This window comes from Ciconia boyciana, chromosome 2 (genome assembly GCF_034638445.1).
Source record: "Ciconia boyciana chromosome 2, ASM3463844v1, whole genome shotgun sequence".
In the NCBI taxonomy this organism is placed as follows: Eukaryota; Metazoa; Chordata; class Aves; order Ciconiiformes; family Ciconiidae; genus Ciconia; species Ciconia boyciana.
Window position 1 is genome coordinate 4,902,826 of NC_132935.1, and position 14,720 is coordinate 4,917,545.

The 14,720-nt window shown below is 44.7% G+C and overlaps 2 protein-coding genes across 6 annotated transcripts in view; one reads left to right on the forward strand and one right to left on the reverse strand.

Moving 5' to 3' along the window:
- Positions 1-1,551: 1,551 nt before the first annotated feature.
- Positions 1,552-5,117, reverse strand: CHRAC1 (chromatin accessibility complex subunit 1). Its single transcript, XM_072851834.1, has 3 exons — positions 4,944-5,117; positions 4,140-4,266; positions 1,552-3,363 (listed from the first exon to the last, which is right to left on the reverse strand). Exons 1-3 carry the CDS (start codon positions 5,076-5,078, stop codon positions 3,218-3,220), a joined length of 408 nt encoding a protein of 135 aa, XP_072707935.1. The 5' UTR covers positions 5,079-5,117; the 3' UTR covers positions 1,552-3,217.
- Positions 5,118-13,657: 8,540 nt separating this feature from the next.
- The window catches only part of TRAPPC9 (trafficking protein particle complex subunit 9), a 544,235-nt gene continuing 543,172 nt past the window's right edge, over positions 13,658-14,720 (forward strand). For all 5 annotated transcript variants that reach the window (XM_072851835.1, XM_072851836.1, XM_072851837.1 and 2 more), the window contains exon 1: positions 13,658-13,756. The gene's annotated coding sequence lies outside the window, so the exon portion shown is untranslated. The remainder of the gene's footprint in view (positions 13,757-14,720) is intronic.

The window sequence follows — 14,720 nt, forward strand, 5'->3', positions numbered from 1 at the left end:
TTGTGAACATAGCACAGGTATGTGTAGAATATGGTCAAGCACTGCATTGGTCTTTTACCACAGCAGCAGAATTTCCCCCTTCAGTTGACCCTCACAGGACCAGCCATGATCTATCACAACCCAGTAAAAATATTTTGTCTCCAGTCCCAGAATACCACTGTTCCCAGTTGTATCAGCACAGGCACACGTCTACTGGATCATGGTGTTGGTTTTTTTGTCCTGGACACATTGACTGAGCACGCTGAGAGACTCTCTTTCCCAGGCTCAGGAGGTACTAGTCGGTAGAGCAGTGACTGATGAATGTGTTGGGGATTCCCCTCCTCCTTCTTTTTTTAGGGTGTCTAAAAGAGTTTACTCTTTTACTCACAGAGTTTCTGTGTTACCTACCAAATGTCAGTGGTAACAATCAGTTGACAAGCTGAGTACCAAAAATCCAGGAACAGTCACCCCCTGCAGATTATGAATGGTGGGCCATACTTACTTGGGGCTGGTGGCTATTTTGGCACCTTTCATCAATATTGTCCTTCATAACCCACACCTGGATCCAGGACTGGCTTAAAAAAAAATTCCTTCTCAGAAGGTTCTGCATAATTGACAATTGGGTTGGCTACACAAACAGAATTGGTGGTGCAAAACGCCAGGTCTGAAAACGAAGCAGAACAGTAATTTCTATAAAAATGTGCGCCCTAAAACTTATCAAGTGTGATGTCTTTACCTAAAATTGCTCTCTACAACTACCTGAAAGGAGGTTGTAGAGAGGTGGGGGTCGGTCTCTTCTCCCAGGTAACAAGTGATAGGACGAGAGGAAATGGCCTCAAGTTGCGCCAGGGGAGGTTTAGACTGGATATTAGGAAATTTTACTTCACGGAAAGGGTTGTCAAGCATTGGAACAGGCTGCCCAGGGAAGTGGTTGAGTCCCCATCCCTGGAGGTATTTAAAAGACGTTTGGATGAGGTGCTCAGGGACATGGTGTAGTGGTGGACTTGGTAGCGTTAGGTTTATGGTTGGACTCAATGATCTTAAAGGTCTTTTCCAAGCTATACGATTCTGTGATTCTGTAATACATGTGCCCAGCATAAAGACCTCTTTGCCAGGGCTGTTTGAGGTCATTGCATTCTTGGGTTGTGACCTACATAATGTAACTCTGGGCCAGGTACTGTCTGGCCTTAGCCATAGCACCAGTGAGTTAAACGATAGAGATGCCAGCTCTGGGATCAGGCTATTCCTCTGTGACTCTTCAACACAACTAGTGTGGTGGCCAGTGGTTTATCTTGGTGCCCCAATGATTTATCTTGGTGCCCTCTGTCCCATTTATGCTACAGAATTACCATGCAATTTTGTGCTAGAGTATAAGTAGCTTTTTTCCCCCCCCCCAAAAGCTGGCAAGTACTAGATCCACCAAGTGTTGAGCAATGCCACACAATTTACATATCCTACTGCAGGCAACCCCCCACCAAACAAACAGCATTCAGCCCTCAGTTTCCCACAGATCTCCATGTGCTTTTAATAATAATATTTTTAAAAAAGCAAAACAACCATTTCAACAGTAGTATCATTCTGCATACCTGCTTGGGAATTTCTCTAGGGATAGAGCATCGCTGAGCACTCACTGCAGCAGTCCTGATACAATTTTGATTTATGGTAACTTTGGGCAAATTTTTTATAGTACAACATACTTTGATCTTTTAAAATAAGATGACCGTTTCTCGTGTGGCTCAGTAGCTTTACTCCTCTGTCAGTCTCTGATCTTACCTGCCTAACCCCCCATTTTGCTTTCTTAGAACAAATCTGGAGTGTGCCAGATTACAGAGTTGCTCGAGCTTTCTGCCTTGTGTTTTAAGAGCAGTTTAGTGTAGTTGTGCCTTCAACCTAAGAGAAGCTGTTAGTATTATCCTGACAGGGAGGATAGAGTTTCCTGGTAACTCTTTACAGTGCCATCCAAATTAGGGTGTTGCTTGAGACCTCTCTCCCTTCCTGACTGATGTAGGGCACTTTTGGAGTGGAAGGTTTTGTTCCTCAGTAGTGTTCCCACGCTTACTTGGGACATTCTTCACATCTGGGGAAAGATCTCGGTCATTTCTCACTCTGACCATGCCACTGTGCAAGCGTTAGTTGTCTGTCAGCAGAGACTGCTGGTTAACACAGCTAAGACTCCCAAAGCGGACTAGATCTAGTTAGCATTGCTGATAGAGACTATCCAAAGCACCACTTAGCCTTTTGTCCCCCCCTTTCTTCCTGGAAAGATGAACAGTGAGCATGCTAGACTTGTAGATGACTGAAGCTGGAAAGAACTATAGGAAGTCTCTGCATCAATTGTCACTTTTCATACAAAACATTTATTTTAAAAAGTTGCATATAAAGTTCTACACAGGACGGTTACCATTTCTATAGTAAAAAAAAAACCCCAAAACAAAAACAAATGAAAAATCCAACTCTGTCACTCAAATGGTAAAAGGGTTGCTCATTCTCAACAGTCCACATTTAATGGACTTCAATATACATTTTGGTAGAACACCATGGACAAACTGCAGAAGAAGAGTTCATTAGAGAAAAATGTTCTAGATGTACATATTTACATCATTATCTAACACATGTACTTTTTACCACCACAGCCGCAGAACCACATTAGCTCTTGGAATGGATCTCATCCTCTACCCTGTTTCTGTGCCGAAATGGCTATTGAGGCTGCATTACAGAAGTAGCGATTTTTTAAATGGGCTTGGTCCACTGCTAATGCCCTGGCACTGCTCCAGAAAACTGAGGGAGGGTTTGATCGGTTACTAGCTCCCCAAGGAGGAGAAGGCTGAGGATAGTAGACACTGTGTAAAACACTTCCCCTCACCTCATCTTGCGCTCTGAGGAGAAACACAAACTGGGGAAGGACTCCCTTCTAGTCAGAGGGTGAAAGAGCTTTTGGACTGAAAGCTGCCTGTAAGAAATTTTAAATTTGGGTAACGATTGTCTGAAGAAGTAATTTTAAATCACCTGAACAAGTTCTGCTGTCAGATTTACATCAGCTCTTCTTACCCCGCTATGTTTCTGAGGGAAGAACTCCATTCTTCAGCAAGTATAAAGTTCAATTTCTAAACTTCTTAAACAAAGCAAAAGCAGATGGCTCCGTATATAAATATATCCAGCATCTGGATTCTCAGTCACAAAAATAACATCCTTTATACAACAGAAAATGGATCAAGTATGAAACAATTCTCTGCTGGTCTTAAGATCCAACATCTTCATCAACGGTTTCGTCTTCATCCTCTTCCTCCTCATCCTCTTCCTCATCTTCCCCCACTTCTCCATCCCGCTTCTCTTTTTCAAGCATTTTTAGGTATTTGCTAGCTAGGATCTTCTTTGGCAAGATATCTGGAAGGTAGAATTTTTTATTTTATAGTCAGTTGGAATACTTATATTGCCTCATTAATACTGTTGCATCCATACCACTAATGAAATGAAGTCGAAAAGAGGCTTTGTTACAAACAGATTCAACAAGACAGCTATCCCATTTATGTCCTGTAGAAACGTTTTTTCTGCAGTAAGGTAAGATACTTGTTCAGCACAATAATGATGGACCTGAGACGAAGCAGAACTGTGTGCTCTGAAAGTATGTCCACGGGGAACCTAGAGAAAGACTGGGCTAGGACTACCTTATTCTCGACCTATATCCTATAGCTAAGTGTTACAACAAAAACCCAAGTATCAAGTAAAAAAAAAAAAGTGTGCGCACGCACACATGTGTGTACATATATATATAAAAAGAGAGAGGAACCATATGATGAACCACTTTGAGAAACAAGACTTACAGATTTAAATGTGTAACTTTTGGGCCACATAAATTCTCACATAAAGATGTGCAGTGATCTTGTTTTACGGGCTGAAAGCTTTCAGATGGAGTTACTGGAATTTAAGAAGTGCTTAAGGCAATATGCTGAGAACTAATTAGCCTTGTGTAATTTTGAAGCACCAGAAAAATCCCCATTCACAAAGAAATCTTTTCAGTGATGCAGTTTATGAGTTTCAGTTGAAAGTTATACAGGAGATTAATGACCAGTAGGAGAATTGTGCTCTCACAAAACAATTCAGTAAGAGCAAGATTTCATTTTCCAAATTACAGACTGGATTTACCATCATGCTATAGATACCTGCAAGGAACTGAAAGGTCTCACACTCTTCTGCAGTATGAGACAGGTCACTGTAAGTTAGAGCATTCTTCTCCTTGCCTCTGCCATGTTTGTAGGAGTATGTAGCCAAATACTGAACAAAAAGCTCCTAAAAAATTAAATCAAAAGAGACCAGTCAAATTATGAATTCACACATACAGTTGGCAGTTTTCTGTTAATCCCTGTTTAAAGACACAAACGCCATACTTAAGTGTATATATACTGGACACTTTGTGGAGAGATCCACTTATTTCAGAAGAGCTTAAGGTCAGGATATAGTTGCATCTCCTTGGAGCACTGACTGCAGGTTTGGGTTGTGGTATGTAACTTAATTTGTGCTGCTCTTCAACACTTTCCACAGCCCAGCAAATGACACTTGGGATCAGAAGCAGCAGGATATCATTTTCACACGGGCTAATTTATACTAATTGACAGTGGTGGAAATCAGAACCTCCTGCATTGCTCACAGACTCTGGGAGCTCAGCTGGACGGGAGGATGCCCCAAACTCTTTTTGCATAGTGGGAGCCTGAAGCGTGATGCTTCATGGCCGCCGAGTGACAAGCACAGGTAGGAGGGGCAAGAGGTGCGGCAAGAGCCGCTCGCCGGGGACGAGGTCGGCACTGAGCGGGGAGGCAGCGCAGCTGCAGCCGGGGTGCCCCAGCAGCGGTGAGAGGAGCGACATGGGAGCCCAGCCCGGGGGCAACGGTACCTCAGGGAGGCACAGGCCCAGCACGGCGGGGAAGGAGCGGGCTCGGCCGAGAGGGAAGGGAAGAGGGAGCCGGTACCGTGGCTTTGGCGGTGAGGAAGAGCGCGTCCTGGTTGATGCTGGAGACCTCCGGCGAGCTCTTCATGATCACGCGGATACGAGACAAGGGCAGCGACACCAGCCGGTTCTCGCCGCCGCTCAATCTAGCCGCCATCTTTCCCCCGACCGGCTCCGGCCCTTCACCCCCCAACCCGGCGAGAAATGGGCGGCCGCCGCGGCACGGCCCGCTGGGAGCTGTAGTCTCCGGCCGCCAGGGGGACCCCGCGCGCTGCCGGCGGCCAGCGGCGGCGGGACTACAACTCCCATGAAGCCGCGCGCTCCCCGCCTCTCCGCAAGAGCGGCGGGAGGACTACAAGTCCCACCGTGCACCTCGCCGCCATCCCCGCCTGCTCCCTCGTTCTCCTCGCGGCGGGGGGACCGCGGTTCCCAGGATGCACCCGGGCGCAGTGAGGAGCCGGACGCGTCTGGCTGCCGGCTTCGTCGGGGGCGCGGAGTCGCTCCTCCGGCCCCCCGGGTCCGGGCGCTGGGCGGGTTTCCCCAGGCGAGAGGGGCCTCAGGGCTTCCTTTGCTCAGCCCCTCGACATGGGCCTTAGCCGCAGGCTAGCACTGGAGTTTTGGGAACTTGTTTTTAATGGCGAAAAGGCTCATCCTATATGTGTTCCAATTACAGGCCAGTGGCTACAAAATTGTTAACTCAAACTGTAATTACAGGCTGCTAAATACCTGTTTTGCTGCTGTAGTACAGCAAAAGGGAATGCTGTCTGGTAATCCTGACACTTGTCGGAGGTATGTTGAGGTGTGGAGGACACATGTAAACTATTAAGTGATTATGGGGCTGCGTCTTTATTATTAACACATTCCTCCTATACAGAGAGTATTTAACCTGTGTGAATACTGTGTAGGTACCTTGTAACATTCTTATGGATGACTTGCGTCAGCCTAGGCCTGCTAAAGGCAACGAGGGTTTTGCTGCTGTTCCTGTTGGCTCCAGAAGTTTTGTCAGTGCCTGCCTGAGTGAGCGCTACTGTATTCCACTGACAGCAATTTAGCACTTCCAAAAACGTTGACGCATAGCTTGCCTTTCATTAATGGCTTTCATCAAAAGTTTCCAATATGCTTTACAAACAACATGCCTGATTGTTTGTATTGGTAAGAAGGCTGCTAAAGCCACTAATTTGATTACTACTTTGCATGAGAGGGAAGAACAGGAGCTTTTCCATAGCACGCAATAACAGTTCACATAGACTTTAGGGCAGAAAGGGATGTACCCATAAAGAATCATATTAAGTGGAAAATCTAGGGAATTTGTTAACGGAATAGTGCTAGCTTATATAGAATTTGCCCAATACATAAGGACATGGCTTTCATACAGATGATACTGATTTATTAATGAAAGACAGCACCTTAAGCAGTTGTAAGCATCTTAGTGCGAGGATGGTACAGTGATGTGTTCATCAGCATCAGTTCCAGAACTACTGTATTTGGAGACATCTTTTACAGCTAGCTATTACAGATAATCTAAATCTCTTAGACTGCATAATTCCCTTGAGGTTACAACTTCTGTGAGGCCATTCTGTGTTAAGTTCTATCTGAAGTGAAGCAGAATGTCCTGTGATGCTTTATGGGTATCTAGCAGGCTCAGTTTCTCCTTTGATCGTTATCGTCTTGTGACATCTTGTGGAAACAGTTGACATTGCTATGACAGTGAATTTCTTACAAATACTACTGGGATCTTTAATGATTTCAACGTACGTATAAACCCTCATCAAACTACCAAGATTTCTGAGGGTATTGAGCTATTTGGATATGGATTTAGGATCCATATAGATCCCATAGGATCCAGGGACCTGCCTGTAGTCATCTTACTCAGCTGTGGACAATGCAGTTTAAGGTGGTCTGGGCAAACCAGGACTCGCTCTTCTCCTATCGGTCAGGTCCTATCTCATTATCAGACGTTTCCTCTTTTCCCGTGCAGTGCTCCCTGAAAGGCCACATGTGGCACAACTCTTTTTTTCTTTGGTACCATGCTGGACTGATGATGACTTTCAACTGATAGAGAACAGGAGCAGGAGCACGGCAAACTTAAGGCACGTCTCCATGCTGCTACCACAGCTTTAATTTGCGGGAGACAGAATCATGATGTAGCTGTATAGCATAAGGTGGGTGTGCACACGCTCTGAGAATACCAGGATATTGCAATATTACTGATATTTAGTAATTTAAGTTCTGTTAATATATTTTGAAATTGCAAAGTTAATATCATACCAGTAATGGAATCGAACCTGTTCCTAATTAAAAACAAACAAACAAATCCATAGAGCAGTTCATACTGAATTATTTCTCTTGAATCAGAACTGAATTGGTATTGTTATTAAGAATTCTTTGTTAAACCTGACTGGGAACACAGGTAAAACGAATCTCTCCTCTGGTAAATTCAAAACAACAGTTTGCCTAAAAGTTAATATGCCCTGTTCAGTATAGGGACTGTGTGTACTAATTACAAACTGCAGAGCAGCATCACATCTCTCTTTTTCTACTCTCACTTGACTCAGCAGTCTGTGTGACAGGAATCCTCCTTTTTGCTGTGCTTTGCAGACCTGAGTAAGAAACTGCTCAGTGCAGGTACTTTTGAGCTCTCTAGCTACATTAGGTCTAATAAAGGAGTGACCAGAGATGCTATTCTTGTCCCATAGTGAAGATTTGTTTCTTGTTACTGCCACCTGTGATCCTCCCCGCAGCAATCTCATTTCTTTACTTCGTTGTGTAAATATGTGTGTCTGGGTGGTGTATGCGCATGCACAAATTTCCCAGGAAAAAAATGAAAGATTAGATTATTTCCCCTGACCTCTATCTTTCACTTCCCCACTGCAATTTGTATTCTCAGTGTGTTATCCCACAAGCGTGAGGTCGTTTACCCGGTGTGCGAGACGCGAATCTATGCACAGGGCAGAGGTACTTTTATTTCATGTCTGCGCAGAGATGGGTGCTAGGTGGTAGCTCCACAAAGCTAGCACAAAGTTCGGTCATACAGGTACAGTATTTATACAGTCTAGTTATGCATATGCATAAGTAATTACACAAAGCAGTTTTCTATTGGTCTACATTTCTCTTATTGCAACTTAAAGCTACAGTGCTACTTTAATATTCTGCGCATGCTCAAAGGTGAGGGGTCTCTGGCTCGAGGGGTGTGACTTTTAGTATCATAATGAGGATAGTTTGCGTGAGGGTGCTTCTTATCACACTTCTACTAGTTGTTTCAGATGGTTCCCAAAACCATCTTAATTAGCTTACATATTTCTCCAGGATGTGCTTTACTCCCAAGGACAGTAATTCTTGTTTAGACATTCTGCGTTCCCGTCTGAATCCCCCTTATCAACTTTACGTAAGCCCGGGCCTTCCACCACCTCCTGTTAGATTACACTGTTAGACTACAAGTGCAGTGCCATGGCTTCTGGAAGCTTCTCAACCTCTGTTTCATATTCAGGGAACTGGAGAGAAACTTCGGCACTCTGTTAGCAGTATAGGTACAGTGCAAGCTCTAACAGGAGAATAGGAGGATGGCGTTAAAGCCTTTTCCTAGCTGCAGTCTCACCCTGCAGTCATCACTCTTTCAATTGGTTATACGTCAGGCCGTGTGCATAAATTCCAGGTTACTGGTATGAACACTTAGTGCTCTGAACCCGAACTACACTGGAACAAATTTATTCAAGGGCTGAATCTGAAGCAGAACCTCACTGAAGTAATGTACTAATCTGACTCCCCCAATTTACTGATTTTACTTCTACTGTCCTGTACTGAGTGGAAATACAGTGATGGCAGAAGTAAAACCTGCTGCTCCAATAAATAATCTGTTCAAATGGGGACAACTTATTCACAGGTACTAATGGGCTACCTGAAAGCAGAAAATAATATTAAATCATTGAACAGTACTTCTCTGTATCAGACCTTAATTGTATGGATTAGGTATTAGAAGGAAAATCATGATAAACCTGACGTAATCAGAATTCCCCATGGAAGAGAATCTGGAGAAAGTGCCTGCAGAAATCCCAAAAGTTACTGAGAGAAGTTAGAGAGAAAGAACTCTTTCTCTATTGGAGAAAGAGCAAGTATATTATAGAAAGAGCATGAGGCAATTTTAGCTGCAGTGAAGATCTTCCAATTTTTCCAGAGAGAATCTGAATACTCTAAATTTCTTGGCAAAGCCAAAAAAACCCCTGAAGAATACCTTTTCTTTACACAAAAATAGAGCATGGCTAAAAAGATTGGCCACTATGTTGCTGAGTGACATTTTAAAACTGATCCATGCACATTTAAAAAAGTAATAGACTAATTAGAGATTTAATTATTTACGATCTACGGTCACAAAAAATTGAAATTCACCATTATTGTGTAAAGAACAGTGGATAAGTGCTGGACTAGGGAAAAATCTGCTTGTGTCAGCAAGCAAGGGAAGGAGCTTAAGTCAGTCTGGCAAAGCATAAACACAATATGTGGATAAGTAGTTGGCACAGACAATAGTAAATGTAAGGTTACATTAAAAGAAAGAGGTGTCTAGCACAAGATGCATACTGTAAGAAAAGAAATTAACTTCTGTAGTAGTAGCATTCTCTAAATTTGCAGTAAAGCAATATAAAAGCAGCATTTATAAACTGAAAACAGACGAGTTCATGATGAAGCAGAAGTATTTCTTGTGCAATGCAAAAAAAGCCATTCTGAAGGCATTTGATGAAGCGTTATTTGGTGGGGATAAGAAGGTTGCATCATATTCAGAATACGAGATAAATCTGAGTAGTTGGTAAATTATATGCTAATGTCCAAATGCAAACGGAAAATGACTGAATTGACAATGGTCACTTTAAGATACCTAGACATTTGGAAGTGTCAGGTAAGGCTCTCGGTGTAGGAGTTCCTCCATTAGAATAGCTGGAGCGATGAAGATTTTCAAAAGCAAAAATAAATTTATGGAAGCCAAGCTTTTAGGCAGACAATACCATGTCTAATCTTCCATTTCCATTTTTGACAGATAAACATTTTAGGCAACCTGTCTTCAGCGTTGTGCTATCACTTGGAATTATTTGGAACACATACCCTCGTCCTGGAGGATCTCAGGAGACTGAGTAGTTTAATGGCAAGGAGAAAGCTCTAGATCACAGCGTTTACAGAGCCACAATCTAAATTATCTTCTAGAGATGATAAAATATTAGATACTCCAATGTACATTTAGTTATAACTATCTTAATTAATGCAAGCCATATATTGTCATCACGTTTTTGTCTTGTACGGAAGAAGTGAAACAACAATAAACTGCTGAGATAAAGTATGTCCAAAAATGTTTCTAAAACCCTCTCTGACCTAACCTATAGGGTAGCTTCATGAATAACGCTGAGCATTGGCTGTGTTCTCAAGACCAAATCTTCAGGGTGTTTTGGTATCACCGATATCACACCGTCAGCATTTGCCACCCAGTTAGTACTCACATCAATAACGTCAAAATAAATGTAGCAATCATTTCTCTCTGAGAAATCTCCCTAGTTACATTCCTGGCAAAATTCCGTCAGAGAAAACCAGTTATTTTCTTTACTTAAAACTGTCACCCTCTGTCCCCTCCATCCTAAATTTGGCCAAGTTTGAACATACCTTTCTTCCTCCTGAAAGGGGTGTGTAGCTTCCTAGCTTTGTATTCTTACTGAAAGCCACAGAGCTGCTCTATTCGAAACCTGCAGTTTAACCTGTATCACCTTTGAATTCATGTTAAATCAATTTATACCAGTTCAAGGAAGACATCTATGAATGCAACTGCTCGTCCATAATCTTCAAATAACTGTGAATGCTACAGAAGTTAGGTTGTTGGAGTGCCACTACCTTTAAGTCGTAACATGCCCCTTTCTACTCCAACAAGCATTTGCACTGGAAAAATAGAGACAGAGGGGCTGAGACTGCTCTCACACCAGAGGATTTGCAAACTGAGGCTGGGAGCAGTTTTCACTTCCCTTGCTTTGGCTGAAGAGCAAAGGTGGCAGGGGAGGGCTTGCAAGAACAGATCATACAACTTTCCTTTCCCTTGACGTTCAGACAACAAAAAGATGGCTTGCTAGATGATCTGTCTTGATAAATGAATAAAATACTTGGGCCAAGCAGCTCCATGGGGAATGGAGTGGCAGCAGGTAGATTTCTTCTATGGGGAGAACTAGTAGCATGTTGGAAGAGTTGGTGGCAACCAGGAACATGTGTCTGCCCTCCTGCGTTATTGTGGAATATAAAAAACCTACTGGAATGAGGAAAAGGTTGTCAGAGGTGATTATTCCCAATGGTTTGTAAGCCAGGATATAGATATAGAGATATATAAGCGCGTATATATGTGTGTGTGTATATATATAAAGTAAAATTATAGAAGAGGAATCTGATTCCTGAATGTGGATTTCCAACTCTCCCCGTAACTGGCACATCAGCAATGTGCAAAGAAGTAAGTCTGCAGTATGTCACTTGTGTTTTCACATGCATCTGTAAAGCTAATAAATGTTGTGCATTTTAAAGAGAGACACCTAGCTCTCAGCTGTCTCCTTTAAAGTGGTGTCTCTCCATTTTTTTTGCTGAGGTTTCTGACCTGTCATTGAGAAATATGTGCTTGCCATGTTATTATTCTCCTAAAATGGGTTAAGACCATTCATTTGCCTACATTTGCACTTAATATTTGTGTGTTGGAGGTAGGCTTGTGATCCTTCCCAGGCTCTGTAATCTTTCCCCAGCAATACGCTTGTAACAAGGTCTCCCTAATAGTGACCTTTGAGGGAGCCACATTGCCAATAACGTAAGTAAATGACAGTCTCTATCTAAAGCTGGTAATTAACTATTTTTTAATATCCCAAAAAAGTTTGTGTAACTACTTTCAAAATTTATGTTTTAGAAAATGTAAAGACTTACACTTTGTAAACTCAGAGGTAATGTAACTCATTTTTCCCAATTTTTTTTGGGAAGGGATACATTTGCACCACTTATGTAAGCTGTCTGTTGATAAATGAGGTGGCAATGTTATTTGGGCTACCTGCATGAAGAATTTCCTGCTGTCAACAGCAAATGCTTTACCAGACTGTCTCGTGAATAGAGGTCTCATAATTTAATATCATAGTTCAATTAATGATCAAGATTTTGGATTACAGAAAATCCCTACAAATCCCTACATATGCAGTCACATGTAGTGGGATCTTAAATGGGAAGAGAGGCAAATATGGAGAGGCCTGGCACCACTCAAGAGATTGCCATTTGGAAAACAACGCTGGAAGGATGTTATTTGGGGCCCAGTGCTGACAAGTTGCAGATATGTCCTGTCAGCTCTTGCGCGAGTGTAAACCGAGACTCTGTCTTAGAGAACTGCTGTAATGAGGTGTGCCAATGCTTTGTTTTCCTCACTAAACCTAAGAACTGGTTTCCTAAGTTTGTAGTTTAGTGGAATAAAATGTTGTTTATTTTTCATTTAAATACTGCCTCCTTTCAAGAGCGATTTCAAAGGTGTTTGGCAAATACTGAGATATGAGATGTCATTCTCACTGAGAACTGCTGCTGTAACTAGGATGTCATAGAATCATAGAATGGGTTGGGTTGGAAGGGACCTTAAAGATCATCCAACCCCCCTGCCACGCTCAGGGACACCTTCCACTACACCAGGTTGCTCAAAGCCCCATCCAACGTGGCCTTGAACACTTCCAGGGATGGGGCATCCACAACTTCTCTGCGCAACCTGTTCCAGTGTCTCACCACCCTAATTTCTTCCTTATGTTCAATCTAAACCTACCTTCTTTCAGTTTAAAACCATTGTCCCTTGTCCTGTCACTACAGGCCCTAGTAAAAAGTCTCTCTCCATCTTTCTTATGAGCCCCCTTTATGCACTGAAAGGCTGTAAGAAGGTCTCCCTGGAGCCTTTTCTTCTCCAGGCTGAACAACCCCAACTCTTCCAGACTTTCGTCAAAGGAGAGGTATTCCAGCTCTCTGATCATTTTCGTGGCCCTCCTCTGGATGCAATCCAACAGGTCCATGTCTTTTCTGTGCTGGGGACCCCAGAGCTGGACGCAGTACTCCAGGTGGGGTCTCACCAGACTAGAATAGAGGGTCGTAATCACCTCCCTTGACCTGCTGGCCATGCTTCTTTTGATGCAGCCCAGGTTACAGTTGGCTTTCCGGGTTGCGAGCACACGTTGCCAGCTCACGTCCAGTCTTTCATCCATCAATATCCCCAAGTCCTTCTCTGCAGAGCTGTTCTCAATCCACTTATTGCCCAGTCTGTGTTGTACTGAGGATTGCCCTGACCCAGGTGCAAGACCTTGCACTTGGCCTTGTTAACTTCATGAGGTTCCCATACCCTCCACTAGAAAAGCACCGTAACTTTCACACAAGGCTCATGCTTCCCAGAGTCTTCAGGATTTTTGCCCTTTAAGCTACAAGACACCAAAGACCGACTTTAGGATTTGGAAACGCTAGGAAGGCTCACTTTTGGCCACTACTAAGTGTTAGAGCTCCTGAAGTTTTCAGTTACACGGCAGGGAGAGATATTGGCAGCTGGGATTCACCTGCCAGTTCATGCTCATTCCTTTTAATGAATTCCTCTTCGAGGAACGTCTCGTGTTTGCAGACACAACGCGAGGAGAAGCACCGCGAGCGACAGCACCGCTCACCTCCACAGCGAGCCCGCCAACCCTCCTCCTCCTTTGCGCATGCACCGCCCGCCCTCGGCGGGGGGCGGCTGTGAGCGCCCATTGCCGTCAGTTCCGCCGCGCCCCGCCCCCGCCCGCCCCGCGCGTCCGGCAGCAGGAGGAGGCGGGGGCGGTTCCTGTCCCGGCTGTGAGTGCCCCCTCGCTCCCCTCCCCTCCCTCCCCGCGTTACCCACCCAAAAGCCTGAGGCGGCCACCGCCCCCCCGCCTTCGCGAGAGACTCAGCCCCTCCCCGCTGCCCCCACAGCGGCTCCCCTGGGCCTCCCCGCTCCTCATACTGCCCCTCAGCCCCCTTCCTTACAGGGCTGCGGGGCGCGTGTGCCTGCCGCTGCGCCTCCTTAGGGCTTGTCTCTTGTTTTAACATTTCTTTCTTTTCCCCTCCTAAACTTCGCCGCGCCCAACGCGGGGATCTGGCCAGAGAGAGGGGAAGCGGAGCGGCAGAGGCGGCGGTGCCGCGGCAGAGCGGCCGCGCGGGGCGAAGCCCTCACACTCGCTCTTCCTGCCCGTCCGCTGCGGCGGGGCGCGGCCTCCCGCTGAGTCGGTAGCGGCGGGACGGGCAGCGAGGGCAGGGCGCTGCTCTGGTGCCCGCGCTGCTGATAGCGGGGCTGCGCTTCTGGCTGACGCTGGGGAGCAGGGTGGGGGGGCAGGAGAGGGCATTTACATTACCGGGTGTTGGCGCTGTCAGTAGTTACGAGGAGCCCCTCCTCCTCACAGAGCTGCTTTTCTGTCACTTGTGCTCCCGGGCTCAAAACTCTTTCTCTTCGTTCTGTTTGGTAAAACCAATAGTGTCGGTCTAAAGCTGTGCTGTGGAGTTGGTGTGGTTTTGGTTTTTTTTCTTTTTTTCCGGGTTTTGGGGGGTTTTTTTTTTTGGTTGTATGTACGTTTTAGAGGGTGCTTTGGAGCTGAAAGCCACCAAGGGATCTGCGTGGTGCTGGAGGTCTCAAGAGGAGATGCGAGGGCTTAGCTATGCGCATCTTCATTTAAGACACAGCTACAGTACAGTAATCGATTTTAGATAGCTCAGGGGAGAAGGAATTCTACGTGTTTAAATATAAAAGCAGAAAACATTGCCTAGTCCTTCTGATGAATCTGCA